Source organism: Zootoca vivipara, chromosome 2, assembly GCF_963506605.1.
Source record: "Zootoca vivipara chromosome 2, rZooViv1.1, whole genome shotgun sequence".
Classification (NCBI taxonomy): domain Eukaryota; kingdom Metazoa; phylum Chordata; class Lepidosauria; order Squamata; family Lacertidae; genus Zootoca; species Zootoca vivipara.
Genome location: NC_083277.1, coordinates 14572782 through 14595623, shown reverse-complemented (window position 1 = coordinate 14595623; position 22842 = coordinate 14572782). Strand labels below are relative to the sequence as shown.

The 22842-nt window shown below is 46.7% G+C and overlaps 1 protein-coding gene across 1 annotated transcript; it reads right to left on the bottom strand.

The window, feature by feature from the left end:
* Positions 1-1379: 1379 nt before the first annotated feature.
* LOC118076088 (neural proliferation differentiation and control protein 1-like) lies at positions 1380-20097 on the bottom strand. The gene is made up of 9 exons (XM_035098630.2): positions 20003-20097; positions 18704-18856; positions 18130-18243; positions 15979-16194; positions 14041-14107; positions 10955-11039; positions 10486-10568; positions 8946-9039; positions 1380-3985 (listed from the first exon to the last, which is right to left on the bottom strand). The coding sequence occupies exons 1-9, from the start codon at positions 20073-20075 to the stop codon at positions 3920-3922; spliced, it is 951 nt and encodes a 316-aa protein (XP_034954521.1). The 5' UTR covers positions 20076-20097; the 3' UTR covers positions 1380-3919.
* Between the last annotated feature and the right edge of the window lie 2745 nt (positions 20098-22842).

The window sequence follows — 22842 nt, the reverse complement described above, 5'->3', positions numbered from 1 at the left end:
TGAAGTGCTAGCATTTGTACCAGAAATAACTAAGAGTCCTGTGGCACATTGAAGACTAACAAATTTATTACGGTAAAAGCCTTTATGGACTAGGGAGTCCACTTCATGAGGTACTAGAAAATAAGAGCAGGTGAGGATATGAGAAGTTTGTACCCTGAGGCTGAGCTTTCTCCTTTATAGAGATGGGTATTGTTGTACTGTGAGACATATGGGTGTTGTTTTGCAAACTCCTCTGGGACCTTTTTTATTTTTTATCTGGCTGAAGAGGCAAACAGACAGACATTCTGTGGGTGTTTGAGAATTTGGAGAGGCTTCTGTACTACAGATTAGTCATTTTGACGTGGTGTCTTAGGGTTGCTTAAGGCCTGATTGACAGATCATGGGAAGCCAAATTATGGCTTACTGTGAAGGAGCAAACTTGCTGGTAAACTACATAGGAGGGGAAGACCACGGCTGCTTCATTCCTCCCCCCCCCCCCCCCGCTGCTGCCATACTATCGAGAGTTAACCATAGTTTGGCTTAGTGTTACAGTCAAACCTCGGTTCCCGAACGCCTCCGTTTTGGAACGTTTCAGCTCCTGAACGATGAAAACCTGGAAATAACTGCTCCAGTTTTTGAACGATTTTTGGAAGCCAAATGGCTTCCGAGCCACGTTTTTTGCAGCCAGCCCATCGATTCTCGGTTTTCAAACTTTTCAGAAGCCGAACGTCCTTCCGGAACGGATTAAGTTTGAAAACCGAGGTTCTGCTGTACCAGGCTTTTCGGTTTTCTCACCCTAAACAATCCACAAGATATAACCAAGGTTTATTTTTTGACCTACCATTGGGGGGGAAGGGGGAACCATACCCTCCCAACATTTCTCTGATGAAAATAGGGACACCCCATTCCATAATAATAATAATAATTTTATTATTTAAACTCCACCCATTTGACTGGGTTGCCCCAGCCACTCAGGCCAGCTTCCAACATATATAAATAATAATAATAATAATAATAATAAACAAAAACAAAAAAAATTAAGCACTTTAAAACTTATATCTTCTTGGCTTGTGGATCGCATAACTCCATACCCTCCAACATTTCTCTGATGAAACTAGCGACATCCTAAGGGAAAACGGGACATTCCGGGATCGAATCAGAAACCAGGACAGCTTCTGTAAATCCAGGCAGGGGCGTACCCAGGATCAAAACTAGGGGGGGGCCAAGGGAGCCACAGAGGTGGTGGAAACAGCACGATTTTGGGCTGCTTCTCTCCCCCCCCCATGTTCCTGTTGCTGGCTGCAGCTGCGGAGGGGGTGGAAACAGCCCAATTTCCATAACCCGCAGCGACTTTTCCCCTTCAGTTTTTGGAGGGGGAAAATGTGGGTTATGGTCTGTAAAATACGGGGTTTACCTCGCTGGGTACGCCCATGAATCCAGGACTGTCCCTGAAAAATAGGGACATGGTTGGATTCAAATGCAACACTAAACCATAGTTTATCTCCTGGTAGCTCAGGAGCAGCAGGAGCAAAGCAGCTGCGATTCCCCCCCTCCTGCCTGCCGTACACCAGCACGCTTGCTCATGAATAGTAGGCCATAGTTTGGGCTCAGCCAAGGCCTAACTCAATTCTCACTTTCCATTCTGTTTGTTAGCACAGTGGTACCTCCAGTTAAAAACGCCTCAGGTTACAAACGCTTCAGGTTGCAAACTCCGCTAACCTGGAAGAGTTACCTCGAGTTGAGAACTTTGCCCCAGGATGAGAACGGAAACCATGTGCCGGTGGTGCAGCGGCAGCAAGAGGCCCCATTAGCGAAAGCGCATCTCAGGTTAAGAACGGTTTCGGGTTAAGAACGGACCTCCGGAATGAATTAAGTTCGTAACTAGAGGTACCACTGTATTTTGGAGGACTCCATTATTGTCATGCAGCAGGATTTAATATCTGGCAGAATGCGCTGGTTGAATTCCAGGAGGTCCCCATCCATTTGGGGGCTTGTACTGTGGCTGCCAGCGGGTTAGAAGCCACTGTGCAAAGCCACATACCTGCATGGCTCTAGACTAGCCTTTTCCAACCTGGTGCCCTCCAGATGTTTTGGACTACAACTTCCGCCAGACCCAGCCAGCACAGATGGGAGTTGTAATCCAAAACAGCTGGAAATCACCAGGTAGGCTGGTTTAGGATAGGGTTGCTGATGAAAATCCAGACAGAAAGGTTGCTGAGCTTTTTTTTTGGCCAAAGTTGTTGAGGATATTTGAGCTATTTTAACGGGAAATTGGCAAAAACGACACTGCAGACACGGGTTGCCATAAGTCCAGATTTCCCCAGACATTTGCCGATTTCCACCTGGACACTCCTGCTAACTGCAGCATTCCAAATATGTCCACAAAATTCCAGATGTATGGCAACCATACAGAGCACAGGTGAGCTGGAAGGTGAGCTCAGATCTCAGTGCTGCCATGAAATCACTGAGTGTTTTCATCTCCCTCTCTCTCTACCTTTGAGAGCCCAGATCTGTAAAATGGGGATAGTAATGCTAGACTCCACAGGAGGGTTGTAGTTAAGGCTACCAACAGGATTTATAAAGCTGAAGTCTTTTCAGCACATTGGGGAAAGCGCTGTACAAAGATGCTATGTGCCGTGATTATTTGTCAACACAATACCCTGCTTGTCCCTTCCCCACCAACCCACACAACTCACAAGCAGAGAGCAGTTGCAAACGAGCATCGTTGCGGCTACGAGCGACTCGAGCAAGTGAGCCAGGTCACTTGCTGCGGAGGAAGTAATAGAACAACACATTTGACTGAGACACAGGTACAGTGCTATTACATACAGCGCACGGATCCCAACCCGTGTTTGGCTTCTGGAGCACAGGCAGCCACGAGACCAGAAGGCGGAAAGGCATTAGCAAGAGGCAATTCCAAGTCGGGCAGGGAAGGTCGTGCAAGCTTCTTACGTCTGCAATTCCACATCGTTGATAGACACGGAATTAGGTAGTCATATAAACATGGTGACACGCATGCACATCTGGGTAGAAGGACCTTGAACCCAGGATTCTATAGTCCACGCAGAGATGAGACCTAAGGATATGGAGCAGGGCCTTTTCAGCAGTGGCACCGTAACTACGGAACAGTCTCTCCACGAAGACCCACCGGGTGTCTTCTCTGTACACCTTCTCCCGCCAATGCTCTTTTCCTCTTACTTTTCCTGCAATGCTTGCCACCATTACGATAACGATTCTGATGCTGTTGCTTCAGGTTTTGCTGAGTGCAGCCTGTTAACACTGTACATCACTTGGGGTTGGGTAAAAGGGAAAAAAGCAATTGGTACGCTCTATAAAGAAATGAAGCGAAGTCCATGGCCTCAATTCAAATGAGTGTATGCATTACACAGAGCTACAGGAGGGCTAGCCAGGTTTTTTGCCCAGGGTGAAGCCTCCAGAGGGGAGCTTTTCAGGCTCTCAGGCTCTGTGTGTGCAAATGTGTGGGTGTGCCAAACTGGGTCTTTGACCCGGGTGAAACAAAGCCTCATTCCGCCCCTGGCTTGCACAGCTTTATAAGCTAAATGCTTCCAGGTAGATAGAATCAGGAGAGCTTGATAAAAAGGTTTTCTAGCAAAGACAGAAATACCAGAGACTCTAGATGTGGATTTTTGAAGATGATCTCTATTTTCTAAAAAATATAGATCCTAATGGCCGGTTTCCCCCCATTTGATCCATTCCCAGAAGATGAAGGTGGGATGTGTGTGTGTGACTGATGGTTGAGTCATACCAAAGCGGCCTTTATTTAAAGAGGAAAGGTGGACAGTCGGCATCTAATGGAAGTAGGTTGTTTTTGTGTTTTTTATGAATCTGAAGCTGCATCATCCCTCTATTAATCCAGGAGTTGGAGATGTGGATGAGAAAAGAAAGGGGAGAGAGAAAGAGAGAGGGGGGGGGTATGCACTTAGGGAGGGCATTGGTTTAGTGTGGAGGTATCGAAGAGTGGGTTGTGGATCTCCATCTCTCCACTCTGCAGAAAGAGAAGAGGAGTTGTTGTTAATCAAAGCATTCTTGGAAAAGGAAAGGAACCAAATTCCCAGTGGCCAACCCACTCGTGCAGCAGAATCTCATAGAATCATAGAGTTGGAAGAGACCACAAGGGCCATCCAGTCCAACCCCCTGCCAAGCAGGAAACGCCAGCAAAGCATTCTTGACATATGCCTGTCAAGCCCCTGCTTAAAGACCTCCAAAGAACGAGACTCCATCACTCTCCTTGGTAGCAAATTCCACTGCCGAACAGCTCTTACTGTCAGGAAGTTCTTCCTAATGTTTAGGTGGAATCTTCTTTCTTGTAGTTTGAATCCATTGCTCCGTGTCCGCTTCTCTGGAGCAGCAGAAAACAACCTTTCTCCCTCCTCAATATGACATCCTTTTATATATTTGAACATAGCTATCATATCACCCCTTAACCTTCTCTTCTCCAGGCTAAACAGACCCAGCTCCCTAAGCCGTTCCTCATAAGGCATCGTTTCCAGGCCTTTGACCATTTTGGTTGCCCTCCTCGGGACACGTTCCAGCTTGTCAGTATCCTTCTTGAACTGTGGTGCCCAGAACTGGATGCAGTACTCCAGGTGAGGTCTGACCAGAGCAGAATCCAGTGGTACTATTACTTCCCTTGATCTAGATGCTATACTCCTATTGATGCAGCCCAGAATTGCATTGGCAATATCCCCTCTGACCTCCGTGCCTGTCCTGGTATAATTCCTGTGTGTGCAGATATACAATATGTAGTCTGAGTTTACAATGTAAACAAAGTATCAAAGTGGTGATAATAATATAGCAATAAACCAAAACAAACCACCACAAACTGGCTAATAAATATAAAAGGGAATTTACTAGGATAACAACTGGACTGAAGCAAAATAAAAAAAATTCCTTCAGTAGCACCTTAAAGACCAACTAAGTTTTTATTTTGGTATGAGCTTTCGTGTGCATGCACACTTCTTCAGATGATGCACACAAAAGCTCATAGCAAAATAAAAACTTAGTTGGTCTTTAAGGTGCTACTGAAGGAATTTTTTTATTTTGCTTCAACTCAGACCAACACGGCTACCTACCTGTAACTGGACTGAAGATAGACTAATGACCATTCAAACAAACAAAAACATGTTACAATGCCACGTGCAGATCAATACTAGTTCTGCCAAAAACATGGAATGAATTATATGCTCAGTGAACGTTTTAAAGTCTGAATAAATGAACCATTCAACAAGTGGGTAATGTCCATGTATTGAACAGCAACCTGATGCCAATAGAAAAATAAAGAATGTTCAATATAGTTTGTAAAAACTGAACTGGATAGAAAATACTTCAGTTGGGTCTTAGGTTGCCACCACCCTGGTGAAGTTAACGCAGGTGGATGAAAGAGAGAGCTGGGTGAATGTTCTTCAGTAGGTCTTCTTATATAGCCACCACCATAATGAGGTAAACGCAGGTGGGCAAATGAAGGAAGACCTGTGCCTGTCAATACTTCCTTATTTTGTGTAAACTGTTATGTCTGACTGGCCTTTTGAACTGATGGAGCTTGTGGCAAAATTTTAAAAATCCTTCCAGTAGCACCTTAGAGACCAAGTAAGTTTGTCATTGGTATGAGCTTTCATGAAAGCTGCTACTGGAAGGATTTTTTAAATTTTGTTTTGACTGCATCAGACCAACACGGCTACCTACCTGTAACTAGACCTACTGAAGAACATTCATCCAGCTCTTTACGGCATCGGTTTCAGTCGGTGCGGACATGGTGCGTTTGGCCGACCCTTGCCCCTTGCCCACCTTGACTAATTGCAGCTAGCCAAAAGTGATTGCCTGAGTAGGTTCCCCGAGATAATCAATGCCACATCTCAAGAGGGTGAGGTCCTGGCCTACTTGAAAGAGGCAGTGTGTGGCCACTTCTTAAGAAACCCACCCTGAATTCAGAAGTTGTATCAATCCTTTTCCAAATAGCCGGTTTTTGTTTTGTTTTTTGCAGGTGAGGTGTTCAAGAAGATTGTAGGCCTCTGGCTCCAGGCACAGTTGGAAGATAGATTATCTCTAGACATTTCAATCCAGGTTCAGACCAAGGTGTAGCACCAGAACAGCTCTCACTGCCCCGTGCGTGACCTCTTGCACAAGAGAGACAGGCAGTGCAAGCGTGATTGCTTTATCTTTGATCTCCTCTCAGAGGCTTTTGAGAGGACCAACCATGATCTCCTACTGGATCTGCTGTAAGGGTTGGAGCAGGGTCACAGTGATATAGAGGCCCCACTCCCATCTACAGGATTGGTTTCATAAAGTAACATAGGGACTTTGCTGCTCAACTTTACTTGTTGTTGTTTAGTCATTTAGTCATGTCCGACTCTTTGTGACCCCATGGACCATAGCACGCCAGGCACTCCTGTCTTCCACTGCCTCCCACAGTTTGGTCAGACTCATGTTCGTAGCTTCGAGAACACTGTTCAACCATCTCATCCTCTGTCGTCCCCTTCTCCTAGTGCCCTCCATCTTTCCCAACATCAGGGTCTTTTCCAGGGAGTCTTCTCTTCTCATGAGGTGGCCAAAGTATTGGAGCCTCAGCTTCAGGATCTGTCCTTCCAGTGAGTACTCAGGGCTGATTTCCTTAAGAATGGAGAGGTTTGATCTTCTTGCAGTCCATGGGACTCTCAAGAGTCTCCTCCAGCACCATAATCCAAAAGTATCAATTCTTCGGCGATCAGCCTTCTTTATGGTCCAGCTCTCACTTCCATACATCACTACAGTACTGGGAAAACCATAGCTTTAACTATACGGACCTTTGTCGGCAAGGTGATGTCTCTGCTTTTTAAGATGCTGTCTAGGTTTGTCATTGCTTTTCTCCCAAGAAGCAGGCATCTTTTAATTTCGTGGCTGCTGTCACCATCTGCAACCTTCCTTAGCCAATGCTATAAAGGTAAAGGGACCCCTGACCATTAGGTCCAGTCACGGACGACTTTGGGGTTGTGGCGCTCATCTCGCTTTATTGGCCGAAGGAGCTGGCGTACAGCTTCCGGGTCATGTAGCCAGCATGACTAAGCCACTTCTGGCGAACCAGAGCAGTGCACAGAAACGCTGTTTACCTTCCCACCGGAGCGGTACCTATTTATCTACTTGCACTTTGTTGTCCTTTCGAACTGCTAGGTTGGCAGGAGCTCACCCCATCGTGGGGATTCGAACCACCGACCTTCCAATCGGCAAGCCCTAGGCTCTGTGGTTTAACCCACAGCGCCACCCACATCCCAGCCTATGCTATAGAGCTCTGCAAAGTGTCATCTTGCCCTCCACACTCTTTAACTGCATGGGGAAACTGTGGCTCTGTAGATGTTCTTGGACTCCTGCCCCCCTCAGCCCCACTTAGCACAGCCAGTGGTCAGGGATGAGGATATCTGGAGAGCCACCATCTCCCCACTGCTGCGGGGTGCCATCAATATGCCACTGGCTCTGTTTCTCTTTGTCACCTGAGCCAGGTGTTAAATTTAGGCCTGGATTCGGCAATGGGAGGGCCAATCAACGAAATCTGAATTCTGACAAAATGGAGACACTGGGGATAAGTAGTTCTCATGTCTGGGAAATTGACATTTGACTAGTTGTAGATAAGACTATGCACGCCCTGAAAGAGCAGGTATTGAACCAGCATTGCTGAAGTGCCTTTCACCAGCTTCAGCAAAAGGAATCATGCCTTGTTAACGTGATCAATGTTTACAGCTAGATTACTGTAATGCGTTATACATGGGGCGACATGGAAGCTTCAGTCGGTGCAGAACTCCACTGCCAGAATTTCGACCGCTGCAGCCAAGGTGAACCATTTCACACCCACCCTATTCTAGATTATTTCTTTTTCTTCTTTGCTGGATTGTGGGTATTCTGAAGACAGGTTCGTGCGCCAATGCAAAGCACCCACCCATGGCCAGCCCATCTGTGACGCAGTCTAAAGCCAGCTCCTTCAGCGTGTCACCCTGAGAGGAAGAGGAGAAGCCATTGCCCAAAGAGGAGAGACAAGGAAGAGCTTGGTTTGTGGGTGGGGGACAGGAGCTGGACCTTCTGCCGCCTTGCCAACAGCAGCAGCAACACCACACCCTGTACCCCTCAACCAGAGCTGGTACCCCCACTGCCACTTCCTCTCCTCACTGCTGCGATGACTGGTGCCCAGTGCCCAGCATTCACCTCTGCCAGGTACTTGCTGCCTCCTGGCCCTCAACCCCGGCAGCTGCAACAGCATTCTCCTCATCTTGCCCCTGGGCAGCCATCTTTCTCCTGCTTGCCTTCTTCTGGGCAACCCAGGGGTACGTGTGTGTGGTGCTGTGGTCTAAGACACTGAGCTTCTTGGGCTTGCCGATCAGAAGGTCGGCAGTTCGAATCTGCGCGATGGAGTGAGCCCCCATTGTTCTGTCCCAGCTCCTGCCAACCTAGCTATTCGAAAGCACACCAGTGGAAGTAGATAAATAGGTACTGCTGCTGCAGGAAGGTACACAGCATTTCTGTGCGCTCTTGTGCCAGAAGCGGTTTAGTCATGACATGCAAAGCTGTCTGTGGACAAACGCCAGCTCCCTCGGCCTAAAAGCGAGATGAGCGCCCCAACCCCATAGTCACCTTTGACTGGACTTAACTGTCCAGGGGTCCTTTACCTTTACTTTTTTACGTTTTAACAGACTGCCCCATTGCCACCAGAGTCCAGGAGCAGGCGGCAGCAAGCACCTGGCAGAGGTGAGTGCCCTGCAGATGTGAGTGGCAGGTGCCAGGTGGCAGCAAGAAGCAGGAGGGCAAGAGTGGCGCCAGGGCGGCAAAATTCCCTGGGCCGGCCCTTCACACACCACACACAGAAGCATTCCGAATGACATAGGAAGCTGCCTTATATGGAGTCAGATCATTGGTTCGTCTCTAGGCCAACACTGGCTTTACCTGGAGATGCCAAGAAACCGAACCTAGGACCTTGCCATACATACCGGCGCCAGTCCTGGACACTCGTACACGGTGTAATCTCCGTTCTCAGTCTCTGACTCTGTGGAGAGCTGCTCTACTGGTTTGGGGGATTCTCTGCTGAAGGAAGGAGGCAACAGTGTGAGATGAGGGACCTTAGGAAATGGAAACCCCTAGAGCAGGCATGTCAAACCTGCGGCCCTCCAGATGTTTTGGCCTACAACTCCCATGATCCCTAGCTAGCAGGACTAGTGGTTGGGGAAGATGGGAACTGTAGTCTAAAACATCTGGAGGGCCGCAGGTTTGACATGTCTGCCCTAGAGCATGGGTAGGCAAACTAAGGCCTGGGGGCCGGATGTGGCCCAATCACCTTCTAAATCCGGCCCATGGATGCATCTCTGGGTTATTTGTGGGGCATAGGAATTTGTTCTCCCCCCCTTCAAAATCTAGTCTGGCCCCCCACAAGGTCTGAGGGAAAACGTTTGCTGACCCCTGCCCTAGAGGTTCCAGCCGCTTTCCAAAAACATTTCCTTCCCACCCCCAGCTCCTGGATTTACTCCTGTGGTGTGGCAGGAAAGGTTGACAAGTGGGGTGGGAAGATTCAAGGACAATCAAAGAAACATTTAAACATTTTGGCCTAGCATAGTCTAGTACAGGATCAGGATCAGAAAAAAGAAATACTTCTTTGTGTTGATGAGATCATAGAATGGTAGGTCAACTGGTTCAACCCACTGCAATGCAGAAATATTTCGCCTAACATGGGGCTCAAACCCACAACCTTGAGATTAGGAGTCTTGTGCTCTACCGACTACAAAGAAGTTCTCCGAGCAGCTCTCAACATAAAATATACAAATATCCGGTGTGATAAAAAGTAAAAATGACATCAGTTAAGATTGGGAACAAATTAGGGAAATTTTTTATAACTTATCTTAAAGACCATTGTAAAACAGTTTAAATTGTTAGTAGGATTGGAATATCACTTGTAGTTTAAGGGTGAATTCTGGATACAATGGAGATTTAAAAGATTTGGACTGTCATAAAAGATGCAGAAGGAAATAATAAATAACAGGAACCACAAAGGGGAGGATGGAAGTCCAGGAGATTCCTTGGAATCTTGTTTGATATATTTCTGTACAATTATAATTTGAAAAACCAAATAAATCAATTTAATAAAAAATAATTTAAAAAAAGATTGGGAACAAATCGAAGGAAACAGAGATTAAAGTGGGGAAAACCCAACTAAGTTAAAACAGGGTTTTAAAAAGGTGATTAAAAAGACTTTGGAGAATAATCAGGACTATGCCTGAAAAGACATTCAGTGTGAAATTTATCCAGCCAGATGCTTTGAATGGCAACTTTCACCCGCCCCGCCCAGCAAAACATCTGGAATGGCCCCAGGCTGGGGATGCTGGTCCACCCTGAGAGGCAACTGACCTCAAGGGCCTGAAGGTTTCGCCAGAGAGCCTTTGACCAACTCCACTGAGTTAGGCCCCTTTCTGTTCTTAGTGATTGCTTCGCACCCAACTTCCCACTCCCATGGAGAGATGTGGAAAAGAGCACACTTACTCCTCACTGGTTGTGGTGAGAAGCTTCTTCTGATGTTGATAGTGGTGAACTTGGCACGACTGAGCTAGTCGGGAGTCCATGTACTAGAGGGGATAAGAGAGAACGTAAGAATAGCCTGGCCTGGACCAAAACAAAGGCTTACTTAGCACAGCTCCCCATTTCCCACAGTAGCCGAGCTGATGCTGGAAAGCCGGCCGGCATATACTGCTCCCGATACGAGGGGTAATATATAGCTCTCAGGGTGGTGAGTTAGTTGGTGGCCGCTGCATCTTGTGGCAGCGAGTTCCAAAGTTTAACTGCGTTTAAAGAATTGCAGACTTTCGCCTGCCCCTGAATCCTGCTCCCCATTCAGGTTCACTGGATGTCCCCCTTGGGCTCTAAAGTGATGATCTGAGGGCTGTCAGGGGCACAGGGGGCTCCCAGCACCCCCACCCCAAGTGAGCATTCAACCAATGGCAAAGTCACATACTGCACTGGGCTGATGGTATCGGTATTGGTTCCCCCGGCTGCCTGCATATGTCATCTTCTGAGCCAAGTGTACTTCCTTCTGTAGCCTGGAAATGAATTGTATGATGTTTTTTTTTACAGATGGCAAACAAGCAACCCCACAGTCTGCAATTTGAATTTTGGCACACGTTTACAGCATCACCACAAAAGCTCTTGTGAGAACACCCTCCCTGCGTAGTTTTCATAGTCCTGCTTTTTAAACTTGGGGAGGCCACATTTCCTTCTGTGTGGAGGGAGGTCAGTTATCTTTCCACAAGGGTCAACATTGATGCCAAAGTCCAGCATCGCCTGAGCTCTGCGAGTGCGGCTTTCTCCCGATCGAAGTGCAGTGTTTCAAGACCAGGACATTTGCAAGGAAACCAAAATGCTTGTTTACAAAGCTATTGTACTACCAACCTTACTGTATGCTTGTGAAACATGGACCACTTACGGGTGAAACTCGGAAAATTAGAATATCGTCAAAAAGTGCATGTATTTCAATAATACAACTTATTATTTTTTCTTTTTCTTTTAATTTTTACAAATGTGTTCTTTTGGAAATTTCACAGTAACAAAACAAATAGTTACAATAATAAAAAATAAACAAAAATAAACATCGCTATTACATTTCATTAATTCCATTCCATTTATAATTGACCTGCCTAATGACAGATAATTACAATTACAACAAATAAAGGCTTGACATATCTTGCTTTGCATGTCATGCATCTATCTCATACATTGGTTTTTAAGTTGCATTACTGAAAAAATGCACTTTTCAATGATATTCTAATTTTCCGAGTTTCACCTGTACAAACGTCATCTCTAACTCCTTGAAAGATTCCATCAATGGCATCTCCGAAAATTTTTACACATCAGTTGGGAAGATAGGCAAACTAATATCAGTGTACTGGAAGAAGCAAAGATCACCAGTCTCGATGCAATGATTCTTCAACATCAACTTTGTTGGACTGGTCATGTTGTGCCGATGCCTGATTATCATATTCCAAAGCAACTACTACTCTATCCCAAACTTAAAAATGGAAAGCCCAATGCTGGTGGTCAACAAAAGAGGTTTAAAGACTGTCTCAAGGCAAATCTTAAAAAATGTAGTATAAACTCCGACAACTGGGAAACACGCTCCAGTTGGAGAACAGCCTTTACCAAAGGTGTCATGGACACCTGAACTCAGAACGCAAGGGAGAAATGTGCTAAGAGGAAGGCACGTTTGGCAAATCCACACCGTGATCAACTCCCCCCCCCCCCGGGAACCAATGTCCTTACTGTGGAAGGACGTGTGGATCCAGAATTGGCCTCCACGGTCACTTACGGACTCATTGTTAAAACCGTGTTCATGGAAGACAATCTTACTCGGCTACGAGTGATTGCCAAAGAAGAAGGGAGGGAGATACTGGTACTTTGCTTGCAGCATATGGGCCTTTTGAGACCAGATTGACAAAAAAAGAGTGCCCTGGGGCATGTGCAGAGTGAAAGAAATGGCCGATAACTTTCGCAAAAAGAAAAAAAAGACTTCTAGATATGGTGTGAGCCCTGCCCCAAGGTGGAGTGATGCTAGAATGTTGCTCTTTGGCTAGAAAGTTCAAACCCCCATTCAGTCGTAGAATCCTAGAATTGTAGAGTTGGAAGGGACCCCAGAGGTCCTTTAGCCCAACCCCCTGCAATGCAGGAATCCGGCCCATGGCCCTCGCCATGAAGTTTCTCATCTACCTCAAAGGTTCTTTACTAGGGTAATCTGGGGGTAGGGTGGGGGAGACAATGTACGCAACCCTGACAGGAAGGACAATTAAAAGATATAATAAATAAAAACATTAGAAGAAGCAAGCTCTGGGAATGTTGGATCAAAGGGCAAGACCACATTCCTTCTTCTCTCTTTTGGCCTTCTGTTGCAGTACCCATTTTATCCGTCGCTTCATCTCTTTCACAAAACCTTTTTGTCTCAGAACTGTTTCATCATCCCGTATGGAAGCCAACCCTAAGTAACTGTGTTTCCGCCTATCTAATCTCATTCCCTTTATTTCAAACGCTCAATGTTGGAAGTGCCTATGGCTATCTAGCAAAAACAAAAAAACACACCCTAAAGCAACTGTATATCAAGATGCTGCAAAAAAACCCTAACAAACTCGAGAATTTGGTTTTCAAAACTGTCTAGCTTGTTTGGGTCAATTATCATTTAAAGGAGCTATAAAAACAAAAGCAATCCCTCACATGAATGCTCAACATTTAAAAACAAATGCAATTAACTATGTACAAACTGCATATAAACTTGTGTATACTAACTCAAATTGGAAAAAAAAACACAGCCTGCAGAGATCTCACATTAATAGGTAAATGAAATTATGGTCTGAAGGCAACAAATTATAGATTTTCTACAGAATCATACTTGGGCATTGTGGATGTGTGATAAGAAATCAAGGACTTGTGTTATGCACAATAGCAATGTATCAGCAGAATTGGGGGAGTCCCAAGGTTTGGAAGAGTTCAAAATACATTTAAAGGGGGGGGGATGTAATTGTGATGATGGGAACCTGGCAACTCTAATGTATACTGAACATGCTCCGTATTCACAAAATACTGGATGTTGGGTTGCATAAAAACAATAAATTTAAAGTGCATTGCTTCTCCCCAGAGAGAATCCTGGGAAATTCAGTTCACCGCTGGCAGCGCTAAAAATTTTCCGCACCGTTGATAAACTGTGGTTCCCAAAATTCTTCGGGGGGGGGGATCATGTGCTTCAAATGTGTGGGGCAGGATTCGAGTAAGTCGCTGTGTGCATGGAACCAGTTTGGCTTGTGTAACAGGACTCCCACACCCACCATGCCCCCCAGTTCTGCTCTGGAGGGTTGGGAGAGATCCCAGAACGGGTTTAGGAGGTACAGGGGGAAGAGAGGAGGGAATGTCCCATTGTGCAAGCCAACCTTATTCCTTTTGGCTCGCAGAACTTTGTAAAGTAGGCCTACCAACGACATTGTTGTGCTAAAATAATAATAATAATAATAATAATAATAATAATAATAATAATAGCAAATATGGGGGAAGGACATTTCCTACCTGTACCAGCACATAGCAGCAACTACCAGTCCGGAAACCCCTGTCACTGTGCACATCACCACGAGAGCTGTAAGGACCACAATTAACCCTTTGAGTGTCAGATATAAAGGAGAATGTCTAGAAACAAACGCATAAGGACAGAAGAGCCGCCTGCAGGATCAGACCAGTGGCCCATCTGATCCAGAGTCCTGTTCTCACAGTGGCCAGCTGCAAACAGGAGACCTAAGCACAACAGAACTCTCCCTTCCTGCGATTTCCAGCTACAGTGGTACCTTGGTTCTCGAACGGCTTAGTTGTCGTACCGAACGGCGCAAACCCGGAAGTAAGTGTTCCGGTTTGCGAACGCTTTTTGGAAGCCAAACATTTTTTGGAAGCCGAACGTTCGACGCAGCTTCCACTCAAATGCAGGAAGCTCTTGCAGCCAACTGGAAGCCGCGCCTTGGTTTTTGAACGGTTTCGGGAGTCGAACGGACATCCGGAATGGATTAAGATTGAGAACCAAGGTACCACTGTACTGGTATTCAGAAGCATCCAACCTCCCAACAGTGGAGGTGGTCTATAATGGACGTAGCCAGGATTTTTGTTCGGGGGGGTGGAGGGCAGAACCGACATGATTGGTCAGTTAGTTAAGTATTTCTATTGCTTTGCTTGATCTAGGGGGGCAGCTGCTATGCCCATGGAGTGTGCCTTATGGGGTGAAGTCAAACCACTGCATTAGCAACACAAAAGCAACCTCCCCAAGAGTATGGAGGTCCTGGGCTGCCCAGATGACAAGACCACCCTCTCGGCCTCACTGATGTGGTCCAAAGGAAAGCAGAGCAAGATGATTCCATCAGCTTGGTTGCAGGAGTTGCCAGGAGGCAGCGAACAAGGTGCCGTCCAACTCTCTTAGGGACCCCACTCTGGATTTGCGTAGGGTTTACGCCTTAGACTTTTCTTCTCCCGCAAAGCAACAGAGGTTTAGGATCACAGCTTTCCGTCTCCTAGATGGGCTCCTTTCCCAGGTGGGTGAGCCCCACCTGCCCCCTCTACAGCATGTGCAAAAACCGTCTTCTTGACTGGTTGACCCACAATTGGTCTCATCCGCTCAGTCCACTGAAGCCTGGGGAGGACCCTAACTCACCGAGGGTTTGAGACCCGTCGGCTCCCCTCACCTGATTTAGCCAGATTCAGGTAGGTAGCCATGTTGGTCTGATGCAGTCGAAATAAATTTAAAAATTGTCCAGTAGCACCTTAAAGGTAAAGGGACCCCCCTGACCGTTAGGTCCAGTTGCGGACAACTCTGGGGTTGCGGCGCTCATCTCGCTTTACTGGCTGAGGGAGCCGGCGTCCAGCTTCTGGGTCATGTGGCCAGAATGAGTAAGCCGCTTCTGGCGAACCAGAGCAGCGCACGGAAACGCCATTTACCTTCCCACCGGAGCGGTACCTATTTATCTATTTGCACTTTGACGTGCTTTTGAACTGCTAGGTTGGCAGGAGCAGGGACCGCGGGGATTCGAACCGCCGACCTTCTGATCGGCAAGCCCTAGGCTCTGTGGTTTAACCCACAGCGCCACCCGCATCCCTTAGAGACCAACTAAGTATGTTGTGTATAAGCTTTTGTGTGCATGCACACTTCTTCAGATATGTTTAGCCAGCCACTCAAGGCTGTTCCCAGGTGTGGCTGCTGTCACATCCTGGCAGCTTATAGGAGCCACAGGTGAGAGCTGAGTGCAGGGTGGGGGGACCAAAGGTGGACAAACCACCCTAGAAGAAGCATGATGTACCCTCCTTCCCACCAGAGGTACAACCCCTCCTCTAACACCCCTTGCACTCCAACATACCATCTAACCCTCTTTTAAAGCCATCCATTTGCTACATCCCACATTCTGCTCTCCAAGCAGCCCAGTTCCATTATCTGCCTCCCCCCCCCATCTTGACAGAATCACTTCTACTCACTAAGTGACACCGCTTTGTTCAGACTTGTAGCCGGAGGTCGAGACCTTTGCTTGAAATCCACTTTCACTCTTGTCGGGGGCATAGTGGCTGAGACTGGGGTGTCTTCATATGACTTGGAAGAATCTGGAGTGCCGCTCACGGAGTAGGAGGCATTTGGGGGGAAAGAGGTGGGGAAGGAAGTGGGGGAGCTGGGTGGTTCAAACCCCTCCATGCTGCCTGAAAAGCAAGGTGTCAATATAAATAAAGTCTTCTTATTTATGGAGCTCTCGTCCTGATTTGCTTGTACAAAGCTTACAGGTGAAACTCGGAAAATTAGAATATCGTCGAAAAGTGCATTTATTTCAGTAATGTAACTTATTATTTTTCTTTTAATTTTTACAAATGCTTTCTTTTGGAAATTCCACAGTAATAAAACAAATAGTTACAATAACACAAAAATAAACATTGCTATTACTTTTCATTAATTCCATTCCATTTATAATTGCCCCTCCTAACGACAAATAATTACAATTGCAACAAATAAAGGCTTGACATATCTTGCTTTGCATGTCATGCATCTATCTCATATATTGGTTTCAATATATTTGCTCATCCCAGATTTTTCAGTGCACTGTCCCTTTCCAAACCACTCGAAGTCTGATGTTGTGGTTTTAAGTGGATAGGTTACACTAGGACGACAGAAGCTCTTCAACTGCATAAACTTAGACTTCTAGTACTGTACATACTTGCACCTTGCAAATAGTGACAGTCTGGAGACTCTGGAGGCACCTTAAATAAGTTGGAAATTCTTTTCCCTTACTACCTGCCTTATATCACCCCCTAGTGGAACAGCTGAAAAGGCTCCCTGAGACACTTAGACCAGGCATAGGCAACCTTGGCTCTCTAGATGTTTTGGAACTACAACTCCCATGATCCCTAGCTAACAGGGCCAGTAGTCATGGATCATGGGAGTTGTAGTGCAACTGTGAACTACACATGAGTTGTAGAGTCAACAGTGTGATGCAGCAGCTAAAAAAGCCAATGCAATTCTGGGCTGCATCAATAGGAGTATAGCATCTAGATCAAGGGAAGTAATAGTACCACTGTATTCTGCTCTGGTCAGACCTCACCTGGAGTACTGTGTCCCGTTCTGGGCACCACAGTTCAAGAAGGATACTGACAAGCTGGAACTTGTCCAGAAGAGGGCAAACAAAATGGTCTAAGGCCTGGAAATGATGCCTTATGAGGAATGGCTTAGGGAGCTGGGTATGTTTACCCTGGAGAAGAGAAGGTTAAGGGGTGATATGATAGCCATGTTCAAATATATAAAAGGATGTCATATAGAGGAGGGAGAAAGGTTGTTTTCTGCTGCTCCAGAGAAGCGGACACGGAGCAATGGATTCAAACTACAAAAAAGAAGATTCCACCTGATCATTAGGAAGAACTTCCTGACAGCAAGAGCTGTTCGGCAGTGGAATTTGCTACCAAGGAGTGTGGTGGAGTCTCCTTCTTTGGAGGTCTTTAAGCAGATGCTTGACAGGCATATGTCAAGAATGCTTTGATGGTGTTTCCTGCTTGGCAGGGGCTTGGACTGGATGGCCCTTGTGGTCTCTTCCAACTCTATGATTCTATGATTCTAGTTCCAAAACATCTGGCGAGACAAGGTTGCCTATGCCTGACTTAGACTGAAGAGCATGGTCAATATGCTTTGAATAAATCAACAAGGAACCAGTTACTAGAACCAATATGTTTCAAATGAGGCTCTTCTTCAGGGAAACCATTCAGAACAACCAATCTGAATCTCCAGGAGAACCCCTTCATCGAAGGTAAAGAGATGTGGTCCAGGGAGCTATCAAAAAGGGACTGATGGGAAAACGTGTCGTACTTAACAGTGGGATGACCACCTGGGCTGTTTTTCCTTCGTATTCTCCCCAGCCCCTTAAGTTTAAATAGTTCATATGGCGGTCATAGTTTCTAGCCCTCAGGACAACACTAGGGGTAAGCTAAACGGTGGCCTTCCCAGATGTTCATGGACTCCAGCTCCCATCAGCACAGCCGGTGGGTCTGGAATGCTGGGAGTGAGCTTGATGGACCAATCCTCTAACTTGGTATAAGGCAGCTCCCTATGTTTGGCATGCTGGGAAAAGGGGTGTGTTTGTTGGCTTCGCCTACCAGGCCAAGTGGTCTCCATGTCTGATGGCTTCAGCCCTTTCTCATGCTTGGCCAGGAGGGAAAGGATGAGAGCGAGCAGGTCTTTAGGCTTCTTCTGGCCTTTTGTTTTGCTTTCTAAAAAAAGAGAGAAGGTATTGAGAGAGAAAACCAGGCCTTTAGTCACAAGCTGCACGGCGGGGTGAGCTCCCGTTGCTCCGTCCCAGCTCCTGCCAACCTAGCAGTTCGAAAGCACGCCAGTGCAAGTAGATAAATAGGTACCGACCGCTGTGGCGGGAAGGTAAACTGTGTTTCTGTGTGCTCTGGTTTCTGTCACGGTGTTGTTGTGCCAGAAGCTTGTTAGTCATGCTGGCCACATGACTTGGAAAAGCTGTCTGTGGACAAATGTCGGCTCCCTCGGCCTTAAAGCAAGATGAGCGCTGCACCCCATAGTCACCTTTGACTGGACTTAACTGTCCAGCGTCCTTTTTTTTACAGAGCCCCTCTCTGCTCCCAGTCTTCTCAGCCATTCAGCTGTCCCTCTAAAGCCCTTGGCGGACTCTTCCCCAGGTCCCTCCCACCTCCCCACAGACCTCACCATGCTTAGGGACCTTCTTCTGCACGCAGTCTCCACTAGAGTTCTCCTCATAATTGGGGAAGCAAGGGCCACAGGTAGGTGCCCCTTCCGGCCCGCAGCCCAGACGTTGACGGAGCAGACAGTTGACTTTGTACTTGGGTGGGCAGAGGGGGTCTGGGAGAAAAAAAAAGCATGGTTTTCTTTTAAAAAAAGTTGCAACAGGGGCAACCCAGATGCACCAACCGGTATTGTTAATGCGTAGAAGTTTTATCACATCTCTGTCTTCAGCATTTCCTATTGAACAAAGATCCTCTCTTGTTATTTTTTCGTTTCAATGTGCAAAAGTGTAAGCATAGTCAGAACACAGGACTGCCACCTTCTTTTTCCTCACCCAGGGCACCTACGGGCTTCACAAAAGCAGGAATCAAACAGGTAGAGAGCATTTACCACCTCAGTATCTCTGTATGGGGAGGAACTGCACCTGTTGAACGGTTGCCTGTCACAGAGCTGTTAATCTCTGAAGGAAACAAAGCGAGGGAAGAGTCAGCGTCGTCTTCTTCTTTTTCTCCAAAGGGGTGGGTACACGAAGCAGGGAGGGCTAGGAGTTTGGGGAAATTGTATACAGCCGGCAACCAGGACGTCTTTGTCCTTTAACAACAGGGTCGCGCCAATGAAGGTGAAAAGCAAGATGTCCAAAGTTACCCAAAAAGGGGAACGGGTCTAGTGCTTTAGACCAGAGGACAGAATTCTGGGCGAAAAGCAGTCAGGAATTAATCTGAGCCTGGGCTTTGATGCCAGGATTCATTTTTGGAACGCACCACAGTATAATAATCAGGGCAAGAGCATGTACAGAGTGCCCCCACTCTCATCTCACCCAGCCCCGAGACCAATTTGGCATTTAGCTGAAAGGGGCTTCGGGTCCGATGGGATGGATTATAAACAGGCACCACTAATAAGTTCGTAGAGCAAAAGGTTCAGAAAGGGCTGGTGCCAAGACTCCCGGGTTCCCTAGCACCAGAGCCGGGTCTGCGCTCTAGGGGACCTCGCGTATTATGCTTTGACATTCAACCTCCGGTCCCCTTTATCTCCTTTATTGTTCTCCTGCTCGCCCCCCCTCGCCCCCATATTTTCCTCCGCTCTAATGGGTTGGATATTTATCCCCCTTCCCCCCCTTCCTCCTTCCCCACATCTTCCCCTTTCTTCTCCTGTTTTCACCTGTCACTCACATCCATTTCTGCTCCCATGCCCTCCTCCCGCGCTATCCCCACCATTCTGCATCCTTCGCCCCCCCCACACCACCCAGCCAGGTGCCCCCCTCACCTGCTTCCCAGCTGGCCCCCGTAGCTATCAGGGCGGCGAGGAACCCCAGCCATCGTATCGCTTTGCCCTGCATCTCCTTTCAAGATGAATCAGGGTGGGTGGGGTGAGCAAAGCCTTCCCCCCACCCCAAACCAGTTATCGCAGGGGGTTGTCCCCCCTTTGCAGCTGCTGGCATGTAGTCGGGTCCGTGAGAAGACCTGGCGCTGGCCGGGAGAGGGACTGCGGATCTTTATGAATGAACTAAGGATGGGAGGGTGTAAGGAGTGGGGTGCGTGGGGCGGCGGGAGAGAGAAAGGCAGGAATAGAGAATTAGATAGGTGGAAGGAAAATGCTGAGTGCTTGTCAAGGTGGGGGCGGAATGGGGGACAGACTTATTGATGAATAGCTGGATGGATTGACAGGTCGATTGGAGACAGGGATGGAGGCTTGTATAGCAGATATAATGGATATGAGTCAATGAAAGTACAGATGGGGGTTTAGAGATCAGGTAAGTGCCAGGCCCACAGCTGGGAGATGTTTTGCTCCCCTTGTACATTTTGGCGCACATACCATGAAAAAAAAATGTATACTGTAAATGCTTTCAAGAATCCCGAGGCCGCCCTCCCAGCTTTTTAGTCTAATATTTTGGAAGAGTGGTAATGTTTACTTGTTTAATTTCTTGCAATTGCACCCCACCTTTACTCCAAGGAGCTCAAGGTGGGATACACGGCTCTTCCTCCTCCTCATTTAACCCCCCACAACAACCCTGTGAGGTAGGTCAGGCTGAGAGGCTGTGGCTGGCCCAAGGTCACCCAGTGAGCTTCATGGCAGAACAGGGATTTGAACCCACGTCTCCCAGGACCTAATCCCTACACCACACTGGCTCCAACAAAATGGATTTCTTAATCTAAAATTTTAGGGATAGGACTGTACACTTTTTTGTGTTTGTTCTTTAAGAAACATAAGGATTAATTTCCTTTCCCCCCTAAAAGCTTCAGGTAATATTTGCAAAGCCTTTGGATAAGAATATTGCTTTAAACACAAAACATGAACTTAAAAGCGATGGCAGATGCACACACAAGCAGGCATCCCTGTGTGATTCATCTAGGGATTTCTTAATGCAGTTTGATACAAAACATATTTGCATTTCTGGAACAAATGCCCAAACAATGACGTGTTTATGTTCCATGAGCTTGCTCCTCCCAAGAAAAGTGTGTACTGTATATGGTTCCAGCTTAGTAGTGGAATTTTATACATGCCTATTCAGAAATATTTCCCCAGTAGTGATGAATGGAAGTGAGAGCTGGACCATAAAGAAGGCTGATCGCCAAAGAATTGATGCTTTTGAATTATGGTCCTGGAGGAGACTCTTGAGAGTCCCATGGACTGCAAGAAGATCAAACCTATCCATTCTGAAGGAAATCAGCCCCGAGTGCTCACTGGAAGGACAGATCGTGAAGCTGAGGCTCCAATACTTTGGCCACCTCATGAGAAGAGAAGATTCCCTGGAAAAGACCCTGATGTTGGGAAAGATGGAGGGCACAAGGAGAAGGGGACGACAGAGAACGAGATGGTTGGACAGTATTCTCGAAGCTACGAACATGAGTTTGACCAAACTGCGGGAGGCAGTGGAAGACAGGAGTGCCTGGCGTGCTATGGTCCATGGGGTCACGAAGAGTCGGACACGACTAAACGACTAAACAACAACAACAACAACATGATGTGTGTCTAGGACTGTAGCTAAAGCATTGCATTGCCATTATTGCTTCTCATTCTGCGATGAATCACCCAACATCCATTCATGCCTGCAGCAATAATCCCAGATTTATGAAGGAGCAATTTCATGGTGTTCAGATTTCCAAAACCACCCTCCATCTCTTCATTATCAGTAAATCTCTAAAAAGAAACAAAAACACTTTACATACACAAAGTTATTTATAAAGTATAAGAAGGCAGAACCTGGAGCTAACACTCCACGACACCCCAAAAACGAAAGTTGTTGAGCTTTTCTAAGGAAGACCCCCAAATTGTTGAGCTTTTTATTTTCAACACACACACCCCACCACCACCATCATTACAAGAAGGCATGGCCTTTTGGAACCCCCCCCCCCATAATGTCCAGGAAAATCTATGAGGCAGGTAGGGCTGAGAGGCAGTGATTGGCACATTGACACCCAGTGAGCTTCATGCCCAAGTGGGGATTCAAACCCTAGTCTTGACACCCTAACCACTACACCACATTGCCTCAAGTGAGCTAACCACTTCCCACCTATCAACAAGGATTTTAATATGTTGATGTTGTTTATTATGGCTTTTTTAATGTAAGTCACTTAGAAATAATACAATAATAATAATAATACAATACAATAATAATACAATAAATAATACAAATAATAATAATAATAAATCAACTGTGGGGAGTAGTAACAGGTTATGGCGCCTAAGATGTAAGAGCATTGGCTGTTTCACTGTCCGCTCAAGGGTAAAATCCAAGCCAGGTCAACAAGGATAATTGGAGTCTCCATGGAGACACATCTACCCACAGCGAGCAGATGCAGGTAAATACATTTTCTAGAGATGACCTCATTTACCACAAAGTACCCAGGAATCCTGGCTCTTTTCTTGGATACGTATAGAAAATGCCTCTGGAAGAACTCAAGAGTCCCCATTTAGTCTGGCCACCTCTTTTCCGGCAGATCGCCTATGTTTTCCACAACAGTGTGACAGGTGGAAATCAAACAGGTGCATCTTATCCCAGCACAGAGATGGGAGGAAAGCTTCACCTGTTGAATTTCTGAATTGTAACCCTGCAGGAAGGAAGGAGGTAAACAGCTAGCAACTCCCCAAGCCCTTTCCTTGGT